The sequence below is a fragment of the Lacerta agilis genome, chromosome 5, assembly GCF_009819535.1.
Source record: "Lacerta agilis isolate rLacAgi1 chromosome 5, rLacAgi1.pri, whole genome shotgun sequence".
Classification (NCBI taxonomy): domain Eukaryota; kingdom Metazoa; phylum Chordata; class Lepidosauria; order Squamata; family Lacertidae; genus Lacerta; species Lacerta agilis.
The window spans coordinates 57,838,170-57,860,226 of NC_046316.1; the positions used below are offsets into that span (position 1 = coordinate 57,838,170).

The 22,057-nt window shown below is 44.2% G+C and overlaps 2 protein-coding genes across 5 annotated transcripts; one reads left to right on the forward strand and one right to left on the reverse strand.

The window, feature by feature from the left end:
• Positions 1-45: 45 nt before the first annotated feature.
• Positions 46-3,835, reverse strand: LOC117047178. Of its 2 annotated transcripts, none has more exons than XM_033150028.1 (2): positions 3,603-3,835; positions 46-2,027 (listed from the first exon to the last, which is right to left on the reverse strand). In XM_033150028.1, the coding sequence occupies exon 2, from the start codon at positions 1,996-1,998 to the stop codon at positions 1,120-1,122; it is 879 nt and encodes a 292-aa protein (XP_033005919.1). In that variant the 5' UTR covers positions 1,999-2,027; positions 3,603-3,835; the 3' UTR covers positions 46-1,119. The 2 variants fall into 2 exon arrangements, with proteins under 2 accessions (XP_033005919.1, XP_033005920.1); XM_033150029.1 differs by lacking the exon at positions 3,603-3,835 and adding an exon at positions 2,720-2,814.
• A 185-nt stretch (positions 3,836-4,020) lies between these two features.
• SCLY (selenocysteine lyase) lies at positions 4,021-21,767 on the forward strand. 3 transcript variants are annotated; one of them, XM_033150026.1, is made up of 13 exons: positions 4,021-4,491; positions 7,013-7,121; positions 7,931-8,043; positions 8,429-8,529; positions 8,987-9,170; positions 10,311-10,438; positions 11,490-11,654; positions 13,043-13,149; positions 13,831-13,867; positions 15,050-15,133; positions 15,327-15,429; positions 18,956-19,031; positions 21,333-21,767. In XM_033150026.1, the coding sequence occupies exons 2-13, from the start codon at positions 7,024-7,026 to the stop codon at positions 21,475-21,477; spliced, it is 1,341 nt and encodes a 446-aa protein (XP_033005917.1). In that variant the 5' UTR covers positions 4,021-4,491; positions 7,013-7,023; the 3' UTR covers positions 21,478-21,767. The 3 variants fall into 3 exon arrangements, with proteins under 3 accessions (XP_033005917.1, XP_033005916.1, XP_033005918.1); XM_033150025.1 differs by having other exon boundaries at positions 4,021-4,434; XM_033150027.1 differs by lacking the exons at positions 4,021-4,491; positions 7,013-7,121; positions 8,429-8,529 and having other exon boundaries at positions 7,969-8,043.
• The last annotated feature ends 290 nt before the right edge of the window (positions 21,768-22,057 follow it).

The window sequence follows — 22,057 nt, forward strand, 5'->3', positions numbered from 1 at the left end:
GTTTAGGTCTCAAATATTTTAAAATACAAATTCTACTTCTCCACATATATTTCTCACCACTGATATTTAATTGCTAAGAATGCAGAAAATATACAAATAGTTGTTACCACCACATTTATACCAAAAGCCATTTTTAAAATTTCCTGACCCTTTTTTTTCTTCTCACATGAGCCAATCCTATCTATCAAAAGCTGCTTTTCAGAACTGTATAGGTATTTTAGGAACTAAATATCTGCAAGATCAGAGGAAATTATTTTCTGTCGCCTGCAAACACCTAGTCCTGAAAGGCGCAGAACCCCTTCAAGTCTCAATGAAGTAATGGCAAATTGTTTATGGTCAGTCTCTTAAGACCATACAAGTATTATCAAGGTATTGGGGAGGAGGGGCATTACAGGAAACTACTGCACTTTTATGATAATTGAGCCAATTATATTTTCCCTTCAGGTGTGCTTACACGTTTTAACAGGCAGGAATTCAGCAGTCTATTGTGAGTCTCAAAAAGATCCTGCATTGTGACACACAGCCCCATGACCATGTTCTCCTTTTAGCTGCCATCTCACTAGTTACCATTTTTTTATTTTAATTGTACATGGTCTTCCAGTCTTGGGAGACACTGAGGTTGGAATGGGCAACAGGTTATATAGTATGACTCCTGCAGGAGAGTCTGCATTTTCTCTTCACATTTCTATTTCAGGCCACTATACAACATTTCAGCAAAATGTTTTTTTTTTAGGAGTGTCCAGCCCAACATGAAGACTATGAAATGGAGAATGCACCACCTTCCTAAGAAGTCTGTTCCAGTGGTTAAATTGTTATTATATAACATAACCTACTATTGTGCATTTGGTTTGCTTTAACATCCAAACATTGGTTTTTCTGTCTTCCTTTGCTACACTATAGCTTTTTAGTACCTTGTGAAGGTATCAGTACAGGCCTAAACAAATCTTACTTTCTCAGTAAGCTAAAAGCCCATTTCTACTGGTGCCATTGCTTTGGTGGCGTTGCTGTACATTAATGGAGCCCAACAAAATATCTACATCAACTTCCAATTAGTCAGGGTATTAAGACCTCCCAAAACTTCAACAGAAACAACTTCCTCTAAAGATTTTGAATGTTGGGCTAGCAGTCTTCATATTTGTCAAAAGTCTCATAGAACCCTGGTCTGACTTTTCTGATGCTCATACGTATATGTTGACATTCAGGTGCAACTGACTCGCTATAGCTAGTTGAAGACGCTGTCCCAGTAATCCAGCCAGATGATAGGCGCTTTCTTTTTGCCTTATGTGAAAAGTTCCCAATTCCTTTGCTGCGTCCAAGGCAGGGGTCATCTTTCTTCCTACTGCTGACATCTTCAACTGGCTGCTCATCTCTATTGGAAGTCATTCCTTTACGCTTACATGCATCTCTCTCTTCTTCTGCAATCTTCCTGAAGTGCTCCAGTGATTCTACTTTTCTTCGTCTTTCTATTGTTTCCATTTGTTTCTTGTCCACGAAGTCCTCAAAGTACATTTTTCTTTCACTCCTCTGATCTTCAAGAAATTTCCACTCAATGTCAGTCATCTTCACACCACTGTATTGCTCCAATTTCTCTCTTGTTCCTGTGTCTGTACAAAATATGTCAAAAAGCTGCTCTGAACTCCTGTTGAAATCATCTGCTTTCTGTGTAAACAACTCATTTTTTCTTCGCTTTCTGGACTGATATAATTTTGAAAATTCCTCATACACCTTAAGAATATGCTTCTTTATGCTTTGTGTTGCTATGGTATACAAATTGCAAAACAACCAGTGCTCCTGCAGAAGTTCAGCAAGCAACTGGGCAGCATCTTCTTTGGATCGCTGGGCTTGCCCAGCCCTTTTCGGGTGCAATAGATATAGCATGTTTTGAATGACATCCTTCTTGGTAGGCAGAATTCCTTGTGCAAATTCTGATGACTCCACATAATCAACAGTTCCCAGAGTTTTTTTTGCTTTTGCTTTAGTGTCCAAAGCCGCCATCATTCCTTTCCAGTGTCTCTTTATACCAAAAGCTGAAATAAAAGAGATTATTAGACAGCTGAAATAGAGTAGCAACAAGAATGAAAAGAAAAACTATTAATTATGTGAAGCTATGAATATGTAAGTCAAGGTTGTCAAAGTGTTCAGGACTGCAGCCAACATAGACAATCAAGTAATTTCTGGAGAGAATATTACTTAGTTCCACCCATTTGGACTAAGTAAGCTCCTATCTAAAAAACAAAACTGTCTTGTTTAGCAGTAAAGCATCAAATTATTTTATTCATGTTAGCTGCAGCCTGAGTTTCCCCCATGATCTGTCCATTGGCACAGCTAAATCATTCATATATAATTCTGTATGTTCTTATATTTTAATATTTAAAAATATAGTGCAATATCATACAAGGTAGACCCAGAGTACTTGTCCATTGATTTCAGTGGGTCTCCATTGAGCACGATTAACATTAGATACCATCTATTAAGCCCTATTAAGGAATTCACAAAAAGCATTCTAGCAATGGCACAGGTGTTTCTCTGATTAACAGTTGAACTACAAATCACCTCAACAAGCAGTCTTAATACTTGTATTCTGTCCATTATAACTCAGAAATCTGTGGTAGCCAAGTTACCTTCAAATATTTAAAAATATTTATTTACAACATTTCTAGGCTGCTCTCCCACCACACAGGTAGCCTTTAACAGATGCAACAGTTCCAAGTAGCTGTACCTTTTCCTCAATCTTGCTTTTTCAAAGCTGCCTGCTGCAAGAACTGCCCTGGTATAATTACATTAATCTTCTTGTCAGTGAAACCTCATGCATATATATTCACATGCAAGTGCCAATGAGTTGACTACAGCATTTCCTCCCAGATGTGCATAGTGTTGCAATCTGAAATGGAACAGAGTATTTTCTAAAGGAAACCCGAATCCCAGAATGGAAACAGGCAAATAAATACAAATAGCACCTGTCAGCATATATACAATGATGCTTCCAAGTTTTTGCATTCAGGGAATTTCCTATTTTCATACTGAAAGCAAATTCTCAACTGAAGGGCTCAATATTGGATTTTTAAGAAGATGCAATCACGGAATTTATGAAAGTCCACTCTAGATCATAGAAACTATGACCGCAGGTAGCGCACAAAACCAAAGAGGCTTGAGAGCATAGCGTCCGGGGATAACGTTCTGAAGGCCAACAGGGGGGTTTAAAACAGCCCACCGTGAAGGAAGGGATCTTTCTAAAACCTGTCAAGCGGACCAACCCTGCAGCCGCCTAAAACCACGGGGCTGTCAAGAGCACCAGAGAACACCTGCGCACCCCATTGCCCGTCTGCAAGGCAGGGATCAGGCACTCCACGTACGGCAGTTACCAGCGCTTTTTCCTGCCTGGAAAATAACGCCAATCAGGCGAAAGTCGCCACAGGCGCCATGAGGCAGATGGGGGTGGGGCCCTGCCGCCCTCCCCTCTCAGCCCCGGCAAGTTCCTCCCCACTCCCAGGCCGAAGCCGCCTGAGGCCCAGGCGCCGTTTCCCCTGCCCGGCCGGCCAACAGTTGAATAGTCCGGCCTGGCCGGCTCTAATCCCGCCTATCCCGTTATCCCCAAGACCTGCCTTCGATCTGCAGAACCAGCCAGAACAGGTAAAGCGTCAATTAAAAGCCCGCGGCCCATCTTTCGCCATCTTGGTAAGTGAGAACGAGCGAGCGAGCCCTACGCAGCGGGAAAAGGGAAAGCGGTGCCGCCGCCGCCATCTTGAGGAAGGGCAGCGCGAGCAACCCTTCCTCTGTGGTGTTCTCTCATGCCGACGTCTCTGTGATCTAAACTGTCATTCACGAGTTGCTTTTTAAAAAATAATAAACTGGGCGTTGGTAGCAAGTATATGGTCCCGTTTTTGCAGCGAGGCCTCCTTGTGAAAAAAAAGGACGTACAAGTAACGACGACGGCAACGTCAAAAAAAACAACAGACCCAATCGCCAACCACCGTCAGGTGAACAGAACCAGTAAGGGAAGACAAGGAAAATAGACGAAGCGGTCTTGCTTCTTAAGGGGAAGGTCGGAGGCAGGGCATCATCAATGCGAGGCAACCGATTGGTTAACTAACGCAGCCGTGCCCTGCAGAGCGCCATTACGCACTGGCGGAGAAGAAAGCTGATTGGTCCTTTGAGGCGACCCGCCTGGTCGCGATTAAACTAATAGCCTTTCTTGGGCGGAAGCTGAAGCCACACCAGTACCAGACTCGACCATAGACCAATGCCCTCTTTCGGGTGACTGTCGTCATATTACTAATGATAGTGAGAGTGGGAAGAGAGAGTAAGCGGATGCCCCGGCTCCTGCGTCTACTACGCGTCAACCCGCCTTGCCACTGTCAGTCCGAATTGTGTGGCACGGATCTGATTTGTCGGTGACTGGAGTGTTAAGCCTCCTCAGCAGCCAATAGCTACGTGGTGAGTTGGAGGACGCGGATTGGTTCGTAGCTGAAGTTATGCCGTAGTAGCCAATAGGTGCGCCTCGAAGTTTGTATAAAAATGGTCCTGTTGAGGCGGAAGGTTGTGCAGTCCAGCATTTTGTTATTTAGCTGTTATTGGACAGGCATCTCTCTTACCCGGGGGGGGGGGAGTAGTCGTCTCGTTTCTTTGTCTCTAGGATGTGGTATTAGGATATACGCTCCTTTGTCCAAAGGGAGGTTCAGTTTATGTCTTGGGAGCAAGAGCTGAGCAGAACAGTTCTCCATTTTGTTTAGCACAATTTCAGCAGTAAAAAAAACATTTCAGTATAAATAAAATAAAAGGAACCAACTTGGTGACTCATATAAATTGTTTTCTTGTATTAATGTTAGTATGGTGCCATCCACGCAGAGGCGTAGGAAGGTCAGGTGGTACCCGGTGCAGAAAATTTCTTGTCACTCCCCCCATTGATTCCCCCCCCTGCAAAAATGGTTTTACGTTATTTCATATTTTCTTACAAAGGAATAATAACATGTAATAATTAAAAAAAACTTATTTATATCCCGCCCGCCCTGGCTGAAGTCGGTCTCAGGGTGGCTAACATCAGATACATAACATTGGTATAAAAATCAAACAATAATTAAATTACTTCCTAAAAACATCTCAAAATCAAATTAAAGTCTAATTAGATGGCTTTCCACAGGGTTAGGGTTGGGAACAGTAAGTGCTCCACTGAACTGAAATTTCAGCCTTCACGACATAGGAAAACAGCCAAGTAAACAGCTATTTTGGTGGAGGACGGTCAATATATTAACTGATATGCATGAAATTTCATATACAGCTACATAATCCCTAGTATAGTAAGACCTTTGGAGCAGGCATTTTTTTAATAAAAAGTTTTTTATGAACCGCCCTAGTAGGGCAGTAATTGTTCCTTGATAATTTGTCACCCCCTCCATTATGGAACATGGGGCGGTCTGTCCCCCCTTGCTACGCCCCTGCATCCACGTTAATGGGGCTTTGGAATGAAACAAAAAGGAACTGATAGGTCCCTGCCCCAAGGGGTTCACAATCCAGAAATAGGTAATGACAGAAACAAGAGGGAAGCAGAGACAAGGCTTACATAAGCAGCTATTTCAGGTACATGTATTTAGGGTTAATTACAATAGGGCATTGGGATTAGAAGGTTGTGCTAAAGTCTTAATAGAAAGGGTGGAGTTTCAGTGCAAAAACAAAGCAATGATAATTACAAACGGAGAACGATAACTATGGATAGGACTGCAAGACATCTAAGGGTCTTTCATATAGTGTGAGGCTCTCCCATTCCACTTAACAACCCTCTATTGTTGAGTGTTTAGCTACACAACAAAATTTTATTCTGGTAATGTGTTGGAAGTGTCTGAAGCTAGAAGCAGGTCTTTGCCCATAACAGTGCTTATGTATTGAACCTGTGAGAGAAGATGGGGTAGCACGTGAAAATTACAACAGAATAACTACCATCACTGCAGATTGAACAACAATTTAGAATTTTTGGCTTTCTATGGCTTTTTAAACTGGGGGGAGTATTGTTTTTGTTTGCTATTATGGTATGTACAGTATGTATTTTTATATTGTCAACCACCCTGTGATCTCTGGATGAAGGGCGGTATAGAAATTTAATAAATAATGATAATAATTTCCCCTCTACTATGAGCTTCCTTGGGTACATTAGGCAATCCACCTTTAAGGAAGAGTTGTAGTTTGGTAGTGTAAAGTACATGCTTTGCATGCAAAAGGTCCAGATTCACTTAAAATCTCTGGCATTTCCAGGTAGGACGGGGGGAAATCCTGGAGAGCCGCTGTCAGTCCTAAAACATATCTCCCATATACAAATCTTTTGACAATGTGTGTGACTCTTCCTTTAATTGCCTCCCAGCTGGAAACCAGGGAAGATAGCATATCAATCCTAGGAAGAAAGGGAACCTGAGAAATGGGAAATATTTCTTCTAACTTCCTTATGTCCATCTTTGGAGGTACCTCTACAGAATGGTAATGCAATATTCCTGACATAGGTCCCATCTCTATAGGATTGGACTCCTCAATATTTGTAGACAGGCCAACCCCCCCCCCCCAATGTTGACGGGGTGGAGGAAGCCTCCCAGTGATGTGCATCTACTGCTTGGGCTCCTCCCCCCACCACCATCCTGCCTACAAATGCAGCCTGGACTACCTCAAACCGCCACTGCCTGCTGCCTAACCTCTGCTGGAGGCCTTGCGGCAGAGACCTTGGCCTAGCTGATGCAGTGGCTGTGGAAAGCTAGTGGAGGTAAGGTGGTGTACGGGTGGTGGCTTTCTGGACTGCAGTTGCAAGCAGGGGGCAGTGGTGTTGGGCTTCATGTGATGTCATGATGTCACGTTGTGCTTGCGTGTGACTTGGCCCCTCCAATCTGGGGTGCAAGTCAATGCCTCTGATTCCTGAAGATACAGCAGAAGTGGTGTCTTTTTGATTAATGGGCCAAGGCATGTCATAATTTATTTGTGTGCTATTTGAAGTCTAATGTTTCATGGAACATTGTGGGTTGTGTTTTTCTTCAAATAGGTTGGTGGAGAATGGAAGAGAACCAAATGAAGAAAGTATTAGTAAACAAAGGAAATGAGAACAGAGAGAAAATTGGCTTTGATGGAGAGGAGAACAACTCATCAAACAGGTTTGTAGCTTCCCTTGACTTTAAAAAAATGGAGACAATTTTTTGACAATGGTAAGTACTGAGATTTTGCTATTTTACCCACAATATATCTTGGGAATGAGTCCTGTTGAATTCAGTGGAACTTACTTCCAAGTAAATGTGTGTAGATTGGATTGCAAAACTCCAAGCAAGTAAAATAAAATCCTAGGATTGAGCTCTAGGAACTGAAAGATTACAGTACAATCATATCTCAGGTTACATACGCTTCGGGTTGCGTACTTTTTGGGTTACGAACTCCCATAACCCAGAAGTGTAACCCGCCCGCCCCCGCGCAATCTGCGCATGCACAGAATTGGTCTGTGCGTTTCGCGCATGCGCAAAGCGCGTTTTGGGGGTTACATACATTTCGGGTTATGTACAGCGACCCAGAACCAATGAAGTACGTAACCCGAGGTATGACTGTAGTCAACTTCTTAAGTGCTAGAAAGCTGTGATTTCCAGCAAAATCACTTTAAAGATTAGCAAATACATTGTGGCATATGCTTTCATGGGCCTGGGCTCACTTTGTCACATTCATGTGAGTGTGTCATATGATGTATTCATCAAAACTGGCACCACATTTTAAAGCTTGGGGAGAGATAGTGATGTTTTATTTCAAAACCCCAGTATCATCTTTTTGGAGAAGCCGTGGCAATGATGACTTCAGAAGTGGTTTGGTTAGGGCAGCATATTTCATAACCAATGATGCAACTTTGTCCCGAAGAGTGCTTGTCTTAATGTATCTGATTCCTTTTTCTGTTGTAACTATTCTTGCATTCTGTTCCCTTCAGGAAGATATACCTAGATTACAATGCAACCACCCCTCTGGCTCCAGAGGTTATTGAGACAGTTACAGAAGCCATGCATGAAGCATGGGGCAATCCGAGCAGCTCTTACACAGAAGGTGAGAGCAAGCCTGGATGGAAACATTCTATGAAAGCACCCATCTCATTTTTATATTCATCTTGCCTTTTTAAATTCAAGTTACTGCATTGAAATGGCTTTAAGAGAATGTATTACTTCATGTGATCCAGTCTTTAGCACTTGCTGAAATAAATGCTCATGCAAGGAACACAGAGCCAAATCTGGCACTTCATGTTACCAGAAATAATTATTCTGTATCAAAACAATTAAACTCTTCCAGAATTTGGGTAGACTTAATAATTTGTTTGTTTATCACTTTATTAAACCCTGGAACTCAAGGTGGTAGTCATCCCCTAATGCCACCCTTTGGAGACTTTCCCCCACCTTGCCTTGATAATAAGGTAAATGTGCCTTTGATTTCACAGGTCGAAGGGCTAAAAATATTATAGATGGAGCCCGTGAAAGTCTGGCTAGAATGGTAGGGGGACGACCCCAGGACATCGTCTTCACTTCTGGTGGGACAGAGGTGAGATATAAGATGCTGCTAGCACTGTTTTGACCTGGTAGTCATTTAAAAGATCAACCCATAACATGCTAGCTGTCATTTTTTTCCCCTCAATGGAGTCTGACTTTATTTGCTTCTCATAGCATTGGCGACTCCATTCTTAATTAGTGCCAAGTAAGACCCAGCAAACACCCATCAGATAAAAAGAAAGTCTATCCCTCTTCCGTTGAATGGCTCTATCTTTTATTTAAAACCTGCAAAGAAGCATGTATTGCAATTTGATTCGCTCACATGGAGGTAATGACTACAAATCAGTCCTCTGCCTCTGATCCTTCTGAGACTGAAAGACAAGTCTGCCACTGAACTAGTTTTTGGGTAGGAAATTCAGCATTGTCTACTCCAGAGGACTGCACTGGTAAATCTGGATATTCATAAGAACATATGAGATTGGGTTTGTATCCCTCCTTTTTCCATTCAGGCAAACAATTTAGTGATCCACACTGCAGTGAAGCATTTTAAGGAAAGCATCAAGCAAAGTTCTGATGGACCAAGAGAAGATAAACAAAAGACTCTGGGGATGTGTCCACATTTAATTACATCTTGCATTGAACATGACTCAGTCCGTCTCCCTGTGGAGCACCTAGTGAAAGAGCATGAGGCTGGTGAGTATACTGTAGTGGATAGTCAGAGATTGCTGATAAATTATACACACTAGCCAAATTCTGCTTTGGCAAAAGCTCTTTTTTTTTTTTTTAAAGCAATTTTAGTTTCTGAGTAGCAAATACTACTTTTTTTGGTATTGTTGTTAAGTCGTCTTAGTTGTGTTTGACTCTCCGTGACCCCACAAACCAGAGCATGCCTTGGAAACACTCACTTTCTTCTCAAAGCAACTCCTTTTTTATGTCCATGGAGTTTTCTTGGCAAAATACTGGAGTGGATTGCCAGTTCCTTCTCCAGGTGGATCACATTTAGTCTAAACTCTCAGCTATGACCTGTCCGTCTTGGGTGGCCCTGCACGACATAGCTCATAGCTTCTCAGAGTTATTCAAGCCCCTTCGCCATGACAAGGCAGTGATCCATGAAGGTTTTTGGGGGGGTATACAGTCTCTTTATTGTTTACTCCGAATGTGAGCTGTCTAAAGCTGGCTCAGCAGTACTTTCACTGTGGTGCTAATGGTCCAGAATTGGGGGCAGTTCTGAACTTTTAATTCAAATTCATTTCTTAGCATCATTTCCTTTACCTTTTCCTATCCTATCCTATCCTTCTCGCCTGTCAAAAAGTGACCAACACATGGAGTCAGAGATGACATTCCTAACCTGGCTGTTAAGTGGCTTTACCACTGTGTAGGGAGGGAGGGATATATAGCTTGTGTTCAAACGGTCCTATGTTTAATCTCTAGTGCTTCTCCAATTGGGCAGGATCATGGCAGAACTCGGTATGAGACTCAGAGCTCTTAGTGGGGGCTTTTGCAAACTGAAGAGACTTAAAACAGCATGCAGCATTTTCCCTCAGCTTCCTCCTCTCTTAACTTCCAAGTATCCAGCTGAGCTCCAGGAAAATCCATTTTTGCTCAGCTGCCTCTTTCATTAAATGCTGCTTCTAAGCCAACAGCCACTTCCTCCCAAATTCCCTTATGACAGCCATATCTTAATCTTTCAAGACTAAGGAGCGCTTGCCTGTTGCCTAGCAATAGGTCTGCTATTCCCTGTGACTTTCTCCACTGCTGCCAGATACATAGTAACTGCTGATGAACGCATTGAGCTATGGGACCAACATCTTTTTTTTGCATCCTGATTTACAGAAGCCACTTTTGTCCCCGTGTCCAAAGTGACAGGACAGGTGGAAGTAGATGAAGTTGTTGCAGCAATCCGTCCAACTACATGTCTAGTTTCCATTATGCTGGCCAATAATGAAACTGGGGTTATCATGGTGAGTTGTGCCATCAGTTCTTATTACATGTTTAAGGATATGAGGTTCATATATGTGGTCAGATGATGCCAAGAGTCAATGAGAGGGAGCTGATGCTCCCCCAAAATATTTCCACTCTCCTTTCACTCCACCAGCTTTCAATCTCAGTATGTTTTAGGTATACAGTAAGCCCCACAACTTACACAGGGGTTTAAGTTCTGGGAATAGTGCAAAGTCCCCCCCCCAGTTGCCCGCTCCTCTTTCTGCCCCCCTTTTAATTTTTTGTTTTTGCTAAGTGCCTAAAGCTGAATGCGCACATGTTAAATGTACATAAATTACAGCTCTACTGTATTGCAAAACCTTTAGTTCTACAATTTTTGTCACCTCATTGCTCCCCCAATCTAGTTTGGAATTACAGGTTTTGCTCTCCGGAGACATAGAGACATAGCCATTTGCTGTGAACCATGGTCTCCCTGTGTAGGGTTATGTGTTCTGTGGAGTTTATATGTGGTCTCCTTTGTTTGGATGCTGAGTTACACCAAATGCTATCTCCTACCTTGATCACAAAGATGGGGCAGTTGTACTACATAACAATGTTGTTGTTGTTGTTGTTGTTGTTGTTGTTGTTGTTGTTCAGTCGTTCAGTTGTGTCCGACTCTTCGTGACCCCATGGACCAGAGCACGCCAGGCACGCCTATCCTTCACTGCCTCTCGCAGTTTGGCCAAACTCATGTTAGTAGCTTCGAGAACACTGTCCAACCATCTCATCCTCTGTCATCCCCTTCTCCTTGTGCCCTCCATCTTTCCCAACATCAGGGTCTTTTCTAGGGAGTCTTCTCTTCTCATGAGGTGGCCAAAGTACTGGAGCCTCAACTTCAGGATCTGTCCTTCTAGTGAGCAATAAAGCCATATAATAACTTCAATAAAAGTTCAAATGCAGCCATCAGCTTTCCATGCAAGTAATTCTGTGAAGGCATCATATGCCAGCCAGTAGGGCAGTAGCAAAAGAGAGAGCCAGAACACTTGTGTTCCTGGTGAGAGGATGCCTCCTGATGGTGCTTTCTTCTATCAGCCTGTCTCCGAACTCAGCCAACGGATTCAAGCTCTCAATCGGAAGAGAACGGCATCTGGTCTGCCACGGATCTTCGTACACACAGATGCAGCACAGATGATTGGGAAAGGTCAAGTGGACGTGCAGGATCTGGGAGTGGATTACCTCACTATTGTGGGGCACAAGGTATGGTGCTTCTCTCTTCGGTCTACAATGTAGTTTCTACATGCAACATAAGAGTTGTCCATGCATCTAGGTCATCTCCCAACATGGTAAATCCAATACCCATTGAGCAGAGAGTTGCTGTCAGCCCATAGAATCATCCTTTATTGTTGATAAAACATTTACAGAGAAAAATAAGAAAGAACGTATCAGGGCTCCCTGAACACCAGCCATCATTCTGAGAACCAGACAGTGACCATAATCCAGAGGTGCTTTGTATGGCAGGAAGCTGGCAGTAAAAAAAATTTGGTGTTCGTGATTGGTTCTCTCACTCACAGTTCTCATTGTGCAGGATTGCAGACTGACTCTATTAGGGTTAAAGGTGTTTTTCTTATGTTGTTTAATAAATGTGTCTAATGCTATCTACATATTGGTTTCCAAAACCTTTTTTTTCCCATTTGAAACTTTTTCCTTCTTTCCTCACTCTCATAAAAACAGTGCACAATATGTACACACAAAGAATAAACAATGAGGCTATCTCACTTTGGACTTTTGTGAACTTTGGGAGATTCCATGTGCTAGAGCAGCAGTCTGTCAGCATTTTTAAAATTGAGAACCATTGTTGATTTGCTTGCTGCTGACAATTGTATTTTGCTACAGCTGCCATGCAGGTTGTCATATGGTGACTGTAATGTAAACTCTGCCCTGAACAGTATCTTGGCCCTCTTCTCTGCAGCCCATGCATCTAGCATGGTTGCACACGAATGCAGCAAGTGTCGTTTAAATTGTCTTTTATTTTTCTCGTGAACTCTTGGAACAACTAAAAACATAGTGGAGAGTCTAACTCACTCCTTAGGATGCAATGCAACTAAACAGCTTCTCCACCAGATGGCAATCTGGGAACAATGTTGAGTGAATTTGTCCACATTTTCACATTGCGAAGGAGAGCATGACCCACAGCAGGAGATGTCCAGTGTGTCAACATCACTTTCCATTACAGTATTCAAAAACAGCTTTTCATTTTTTTTATTTTGCCAGTTGCCAAGTAATGATTCAAGTTAATCTCCAGGCGTAATTAGTTTAATAACTGTGGCATCTGGGAACATGTTTGTCATGTATTTTTTGAAGCACACAAATGCCTGTCAAGTGATACAGAACAGGGGGAGAAAACACAGGAAACTCTTCTGATATGTGTGAAATAGCACTGATATAGTCTAGGGGAGGGGTAGCAGTGAGCACAGGATTCACCCATACTTCTTTCCCACGGGCAACCATGATTTCCCCAAGGATTAATGTTTGCTTCTCTGCTCTTGTCAGCCTTACTTCTGTGTGGTCAAAGCACCTCAGTTTCCTGTTGGACACACCTCTTAGTTCTTGTCTGGAGGCATTAGCTTTGTGATTTATCATTGCAGTTCTATGCCCCGCGTATTGGAGCGCTATATGTGCGAGGACCTGGTGTCACCACTCCTCTCCATCCCATGCTGTTTGGCGGTGGGCAGGAAAGGAACCTCCGTCCTGGGTAAGAAGGATGAGGGCACAGAGGGAGCCACTTAATCCAGGGAGAGGCCAAGTAAGGTGGGGGCTTCTCTTGGATGTGGGAGAAATATGTGGGTAGCCCATATTCCTCTTCTGCGACAGAAGACACCAAGCAGTTTTTTTAAGGTAGTTTTCTTTGAGACTCCAAGGATGCATAGATTAGTGAGTGAAAGGCTCAGCTTTTGAAAACCTTTCCCTTTCGTATCATGTTTCTCATTTGGCAAAGTGTGAAGTGTTTCAGCATAAGCTGCTGGGAAATACAATGTAGGGTTTACTTCATGGGCTGTGGCTGAGTGCTAGTGCACACACACTTTGCATGCAAAAAAATTCTAGGTTCAATCCCCAACATCTTCAGGTAGGGTTGGGAAAGACCACAGCCTGAAACTTTGGAATGCTACTGCTGGTTAGTAATACTGGGCTCAATGAACCAGTCGTCTGACTTGGTATAAGGCAGCACCTGAGCTTCCTAAGTCACATTCAGATAACAAAGACTAGATCTCCTCCCCCCACAACTGAGTAACTCAGGAGAGGTAGCTCCTATCATGCAGTTGCGCCATTTTCAGTCCCTGCATTATGCTAGTTACCCAGGTAGATATAGCCCCTGTGCTTGTGCCACTTTTATTATGCTTTAGGAATAAATACACAGTGCACTTCTCTGTTCTAGGACTGAGAATACACCAATGATTGCTGGCCTTGGCAAGGTAAGCTCAGAAGTGATGAGGGCTAAAAATGACAGTTATGGATTCAACATGAGATGCTGTCCTGGTAGCAAGGCTCAGATTTCAACCCAACATTCTTCTTACAATAATTTAAAGGCAGAAGCAGTGCAACAGATTTCTCTGGGTTTGCTTATCTCTGCTGGTGCTTCTCTTCCCCCACACCCTCGTGCTGTCATGCCAGAGGTGGAGTTGCTATTTGACCTATGGAGCAAAAGTTCTAAATCTGCCTTTCAGGCCGGTTTGTGTGCACAGTTGGACATTGATAGGAGACAAGGATGCTTACAAATGCTTTACTGTAAACTTCAGTTGTTTCCCATCATTGTGAGGATCTGGTTATTGAAGACTTGGTGAAATACTAGAGGTTGTTCTTCTAGGCATATTTTTCAGAGCAAACAGCTGAACTTTTACAGTTTTCCCTGTGGCTCTATGTGAATAGCATGCCAGAACAAGAAAGGTACATCAAGGTGGCCTATATACATTGGGGGTGGGGTGAGGGGAAAGTGTTCTCAATAACTCAACACCCAGCCACTGTTTTAGGGTCTGTTGGAGAATGTCCAGATTTTCTCTAGTAGCCCTCTTCATGTGCTGCTTTCACAAAGGGACAACATAAATTCAAGGAGCTGTGGGTCAGCATCTTTAGCCCCATGTCCAAGGTTGGGTAGCTTCTCCCAGCTCCTGCTATTGCCTTTTTGGCCAAATGCCCCCCCTCCAAGTAGTAAACAGTGTATTAAAACAAAATGAACCATAGAGGAATAGGTTTTAAAGCAGGGAGCCTTTACTATCTGTGCAGGCTGCCCATGCAATTTAGAACCCTGGTAGATCAGGTGAAGAGAGCTTATGTCACTGAGGTTGCAGGCATATAGTTATATGGTTAATGGGTTTTCTTTTAGTTGATTGAGAGTGGTGGGTACCTTGCAGGTGTGCCATGTACACTTTCCATGGTCTTTGACAAATCACTGTCAGACCAAAGGAATCACATTATGAATAGGCACAAAAGGTGATTCCATTCAGATTGCCTACCCATTTCAGTACTGCATCTAATATCCTGATCTGTTTTCATGTGTCTGGATGGGGACGTTCTATGGGAATCATCATTCCCTTCATGGTTCTGTCTCTTGTTGTAGCCACTGAGGAACATGGTGTGCTTATTGTCTTCCTTTGCAGGCAGCAGACTTGGTGACCAGGCACTGTGAGGTTTATGAAGCTCACATGAGGAAGGTCCGGGATTACTTGGAAGAGAGACTTGAAGTGAGTGCCTGTTTTCTGATTTGGCCTGCAACCTTTGCATAGGGAAGGGAGGATTGACCCCTGTTTGTAGATAGAATTGTATGGCACTTTCTTCTTGCTGCCTTCCTTTGTAGGAAGGCTAAGTTGGGGGATAGTGAAATGAGGGCAATCATTAACAAACATTTCTTGAAAGTGTTATTTTTGCACATTTTAGGCCGCGTTTGAAGAGCAAGGAGTTAATTTTAACTGCAGACTGAAAGGCTCAAGGCGACTGTGCAACACCTGTAACTTTTCTGTCATGGGCTCAGGACTAAAAGGTATCCCCTATGGCTCTAACTTTCACCATTCCTATATGGCTGCTGTCAGACTACGTTAGGGTATTTGTTTTGTTTTTTGCCTACAGCTTCCTCAGTGACCAACACATAGGTAAAGGTAAAGGGACCCCGACCATTAGGTCCAGTCATGTCCGACTCTGGGGTTGCGGCACTCATCTCACGTTCCTGGCCGAGGGAGCCGGCATACAGCTTCCGGGTCATGTGGCCAGCATGACTAAGCCGCTTCTGGTGAACCAGAGCAGCGCACGGAAATGCTGTTTACCTTCCCACTGGAGCGATACCTATTTATCTACTTGCACTTAGACGTGCTTTCGAACTGCTAGGTGGGCAGGAACTGGGACCGAGCAACGGGAGCTCACCCCATCGCAGGGATTTGAACCGCCAACCTTCTGATTAGCAAGCCCTAGGCTATGTGGTTTAACCCACAGCGCCACCCACGTCCCGTGACCAACACATAACCACGTGTTAATCCTGTCTATAGATCTCAAGACTGCATTGCTCTTAAGATAGTTTCAGAGCAGATGAAGACCTGACTGCTGCTGTGTGAGGGAGAGTGGGGAGATGCTAAAATATGGTATTCGAAATTGGTTTTGTAATTGCTCAAATAAATTACAAATTGTGAAATTTTGCAAATACAGTGGAACCTCGGATTACGTACCGTGCCCCTTACAAACGCTTTAGGTAACGAGCTCCACTAATCTGGAAGTACGGTGGTACCGTATTTTTCGCTCCATAGGGCGCACTGGACCATAGGGCGCACCTCGCTTTTAGAGGAGGAAACAAGAAAAAAAAAAAATATTTTTCTGGTTTTCCTCCTCTAAAAGCCCTGTTTTTTTGAGGATCAGCTAAACGTTTTGCAGCTTTTTTGCAAAGGGAAAAGCCCTGTTTTTTGAAGATCAGCTAAAAGTTTTGCAGCTTTTTTTGCAAAGGGAAAAACCCTGTTTTTTGAGGATCAGCTAAAGGTTTTGCAGTTTTTTGCAAAGGGGGAAAAGCAAAACTCCTTTTGCAAAGGGGGAAAAGGAAAGAGGAAAAGCTGTTTTTATGGGGTTCAACTCACATTTCTGCAGCTTCTAAAGGGAGCCTTTTCTACAGTTTCCAGACAGATAATTTAATTAGCCAGTCACATGTCGCTGGGGAAAGAAACAACCTCCCTCTGCAGCACATTCAACAAAGGAGGGTGGGGCTGAAAGGGAGCCGGGACTCTTATCTCTCTCCCGATCTCTTGCTGATCAGCTGCTGAGCGGGGTCCTTTCAACACCCCCTTTTCTCTTTGTAAAATAAAAAGCATGATCCTCTTTTGGCCCCTCGCCAATTCAGCTCCAGGGACCCATTCGCTCCATAAGACGCACAGGTATTTCCCCTTACTTTTTAGGAGGGAAAAAGTGTGTCTTATGGAGCGAAAAATACGGTACTTCTGGTTACGAACCTCATTCATTCCTGAGGTCCGTTCTTAACCTGAAACTGTTCTTAACTTAAGGTACCACTTTAGCTAATGGGGCCTCCTGCTGCCGCTGCGCCGCCACCACATGATTTCTCTTCTCATCCTGGGGCAAAGTTCTTAACCCGAGGTACTACTTCCGGGTTAGTGGAGTCTGTAACCCGAAGTGTTTGTAACCCGAGGTGTTTGTAACCCAAGGTACCACTGTAATATAACAACAACAATGTATTGTTTATACCCCACCCATCTGGCTGGGTTTCCCCACCCACTCTGGGCTGCTTCCAACAAAATATTAAAATACAATAGTCTTTTAAACATTAAAAGCTTCCCTAAACAGGGCTGCTTTCAGATGTCTTCTAAAAGTCTGGTAGTTGTTCTCTTTGACATCTGGTGGGAGGGTGTTCCACAGAGCGGGTGTCACTACCGAGAAGGCCCTTTGCCTGGCTTCCTGTAACTTGGCTTCTCGCAGCAAGGGAACCACCAGAAGGTCCTCGGCAATGGACCTCAGTGTCCGGGCAGAACTATGGGGGTGGAGACACTCCTTCAGGTATACAGACTGAGGCTGTTTAGGGCTTTAAAGGTCAGCACCAACATTTTGAATTGTGCTCGGAAACGTATTGGGAGCCAATGTAGGTCTTTCAGGACAGGTGTTATGTGGTCTCAGCGGCTGCTCCCAGTCACCAGTCTAGCTGCTGCATTCTGGATTAGTTGTAGTTTCCGGATCACCTTCAAAGGTAGCCCCCACATAGAGCGCATTGCAGTAGTCCAAGCGGGAGATAACTAGAGCGAGACAGTCTGTGGGCAGATAGGGTCTCAGCCTGCATACCACATGGAGCTGGTAAACAGCTGCCCTGGACACAGAATTGACCTGCGCCTCCATGGACAGCTGTGAGTCCAAAATGACTCCCAGGCTGTGCACCTTGTCCTTCAGGGGCACAGTTATCCCATTCAGGACCAGGGAGTCCTCCACACCTGTCTGCCTCCTGTCCCCCAAAAACAGTACTTCTGTCTTGTCAGGATTCAACCTGTTAGACGCCATCCATCCTCCAACTGCCTCCAGACACTCACACAGGACCGTCACTGCCTTCTCTGGTTCTGATTTGAAAGAGAGGTAGAGCTGGGTATCATCCACATACTGATGAACACCTAGCCCAAACCCCCTGATGATCTCTCCCAGTGGCTGCATATGGATGTTGTAAAGCATGGGGGAGAGGACAGAACCCTGAGGCGCCCCACCAGTGAGAGCCCAGGGGTCTGAACACTCATCCCCCACCACCACTTTCTGAACACGGCCAAGGAGGAAGGAGCAGAACCACTGTATAACAGTGCCCCTAGCTCCCAGCCCCTCTAGACGGTCCAGAAGGATGTTATGGTCGATGATATCAAAAGCAGCTGAGAGATCCAGCAGAACTAGGAAACAGCACTCACCTTTGTCCCTAGCCTGCTGGAGATCATCAGCCAGTGCAACCAAGGCAGTTTCAGTCCCATGATGAGGCCTGAATCCCGATTGGAAGGGATCCAAATGGTTCGCTTCTTCCAGGCGTGCCTGTAGATACTCCTGGTAGCAAACTTTGCTACCAAATGTGAGTGGAAGTCGGGTGGTGGCGACAGCAGCGGCGGCAGGCCTCATTAGCGAAAGCACGCCTCAGGTTAAGAACAGCTTTGTGTTAAGAACGGACCTCTGGAACAAATTAAGTTCATAACTGGAGGTACCACTGTAAACAAAGGAAATGAGTTTTAAGCTTTGGCTTTTTATAATTTCAGCATTAATTTCATATTTATCTCAGGAGGGATTCTAATTGTAAAACCCACAACCTGATTTTATCTATCAAACCTTTTTGTCATTAAATCCCTACTTTGGCTGTTTAGATTTGTATTTGACAATTTTATATGTATGATGTGCATTAACTTTTGCATTTGTTTATTCCCCACCCTGCTTCCAGCTTTAGTGAGAAGCCAGTTCTAGCAAAAGTGTAGGTGGGATAATCATTGAATGGAGTGAGGGGAGGTTGAAAACCGATTCTATGGGTTCCTTCCTCCACCAGGTCCTATGTCTTGTGTTTTCTGCAGGTCGGCTGGTGCTATCTCACTGTAGGACTTTGCTTGCCAGTGTTGGTGCTGCATGCCACTCCGAGAAGGGTGACCGGTAAGGAACCATGTTGGGAAACTGGCCATTCTGTGGCTGGAGGGGACAGATGCATCTGATGTAGAAAAGTGAAAGCAAAGGGTGCAACACCTGTACTCACCCACCTCCTCAGGGAACTCTGCTTCTTAATGGTAGTAATTGTGTGTGTGTGTGTGTGTGTGTGTGTGTGTGTGTGACAATAGTAGGATTCACCTAACCTGCCCTGTCAGCAGCAGCCCTGCACAAGGACTCGCACTTGCACAATGAAACTTTCCCATATCCCACCGTGTGCCCCAAAATTGGCTTGGGGAGGGGAGTCAGGAGAACCCCACAACAGTGGGTGGAGATGGTGGGATCGTTTTGTCTGGCAAGCTGAAATGCTTGTGCAGGCAGAATGATTGGAAGAGCACAATGTTAAATTCCACCCTATGACAGTAACGCCAGCCCTTACATTTTATGGTCTTCCTTCCTGCCCCCCAAAGATGTACAAAAGGAACGTTTTCCATTTTCAAACGTGAAATCCTCCTGCTTTAGGAGAAGACTGCCAGAGACATGTGACACCACCTCCCACAATCGCTCACCCTGCATCCAAGCCATGCCATTTGCTCCTGGACAATGGGCAGACTAATCCTGTCCCTCCACTTAGCTGTGTGAACTGCCCTTCTCCTGGCTTTAAAGAGCTACTGGTCCAGGACTAAGAAGTGGGAGGGGTTGTATAGTTGCCACAGTGCCAGTTTCCCCCAGGTAGTAAGGGCAGCACATGAAAGGGTGCTAGCAGTAGAGGGTTACTGAGATAGTCTTGCAGACTGTTGCCGCTTATTCAGGAGCTGAGCTTATTATAGAAGCTGGTTAATCTGATTTAAGTTCATAAGCTGGTTAATGTATTTATATTTTAGTGGAAAGTGTTTTCTTTCCACTTTTGTACAAGCCAGCATTTGCATCAGCTGTGGCCCTTCTACCTTGGCATCCACTCTTTTGGAACTCACAGGGGATGGTTCCAGCTGGGCAGGGAAGTAGGTGATCAACTAAGTGCCTAGGATTAGGATATCATCAAGTGGTTTTCCTTTGAATAAAGAGAGCAGTGTAGTGTGACAGATCATGTGTCTGAGCAGCAACTTGCTTCCCTGCTGTTGTGCGCTGCTTGTTTCAAATACTGGAGAGAGCAGTGGAAACCTAAGTGCCTTGTATTGTATTTCTTTCTTCTAAAATTTTTCCTAGAATGCTTGTGGTTCAATTTTATGTCTGAGACCTGCAAAATCATATGAGCACATTAGTATGACAAGCCTTGTGTCCGAATTGATTAGCTACATAATGCTGGAGCCAAATCTGAGAACAGAATGTGCTAGAATCGAGGCTTTTGCTCACATACCTGCTCCAGAGATAATACATTTCAACACCATGTTTCCACATGGATGCACACAGGATCACGTTCAAAAGCAGGTTCCTGAATAGCAAGCGTGAAGGGCCAAACAAAACTGAGATGCCATTCACACAAGTAACAACTGCAGGAATGAGGGGCAAGTCTGGACTGGCACCCTGTTATTGGGGGAGAGAACTGAACCACTCCTCCCCTGCCATGGTGGTCCCAATCTGGATGGTGCTGCCTGTGCCTACTATTTGCATGGGGGGAAAGCTTCCACTGGAGAAGATAGAAACATTTTCCCCCAATGTGATTAACAGGGTCAGGGGTCCACAGCAGAGTCAAAGCTCCCTTACCTCCGTGCCAGGGTCCCCATCCAGCTCTTATTGCTAACACTAGATGGTTTTGCATCTAGTTTGGGCTTAAGTCAGATTCGTTTGTTAGGTGTTTTTTTACATTTCTTTCTCATTCTTTGATGAGTTCAGAGCAGCATACACGTTTCTTTGACCCTCTTTTGACACCAAACCTGTGAGGAGGTTAGCTAGTCACTAGCTCAAGGTCAGCTAATTATGTCTGAGCTGGGACCTAGGCTCTCCCCAGTTGTAATCTGACACTCTGACCACTCTACATACCAGTAGATGGGGAACCTTTTTTAGCCACATTCCCTCCTGGGCAATATTCCAGAGGCTGCCTGCAAGAGAAAAGTGTTGCCTATCATTTAAAACCAACACTGCAGTGGATCTGCTCCTAAGCTGGGGTGACTGCAGCATTCTTAGGAAGTACAGTGATGTGAATGTGCACTACAGAGGCAGAGTTCTTTGCGGCTCATATTGGAAACTAATGAGACTTAGAAATAAGTATAGGACTGAATGGTTTTTGTTTCCTTCCTCTGTTCACTTCTTGGAACCACTGTAGGGAATTTTACTAGTTTAAACTTGACTTACTTTATCTTTGTTCACCAGGCCATCCTCCATCCTGCTTAGCTGCGGAATTCCTTATGACGTGGCACAGAACGCCTTGCGTCTCAGTGTGGGTCGTGCTACCAGCAAGGAGGATGTGGACCTGATTGTGGAAGATCTGAAGCAGGCTGTGGCTCAGCTACAATAGGCCAGATTTTCAGTCACCTAGAGAGACAGTTTTGCCCTCTAAAACCAGGAAGTGAGCTTACCTGACCCTGATTTTCCATTGCTCTAGTGCTACTTACATTTAACAGAATGAGGCTAGATAACATTCTAGTCAGCTCCTGGCCACTGAATTCTTGTTGAATAATCTCTGGTGATTCCCCAGCCCTTGAATACAGCAGGCAAGAAATCAGTGCTCCCTGAATGTAGTCACTATGCTGAGCAGGCTCTGCCAGTAGTTTTTACTCATTGAAGTGGGTAAACATTTCTAGCTGGATGTTTCTAGCTGAAGAACGTTTCTAGCTGAGGTTTTTGTGTTTGTTCAGGAAACAAGCCTAAATAGTATGGTTTGAATGGACAGGTGAATCCCAAAATAATGAAAAATTGGGAGCTTGCCTTGGTACCTGGAAACTGCCACTCTTTTGATGCCACCCTTCTGGGGTATTCCTTACCGGGAATGAAAAGCAATTGCCCTCCATATAGGCAACGAATGAACATGAATATTTCTTCTTGCTGCAGCAGCAGGTTGTACCTGCTATAGTATTGCACTGTGTTTAGCACTGAGA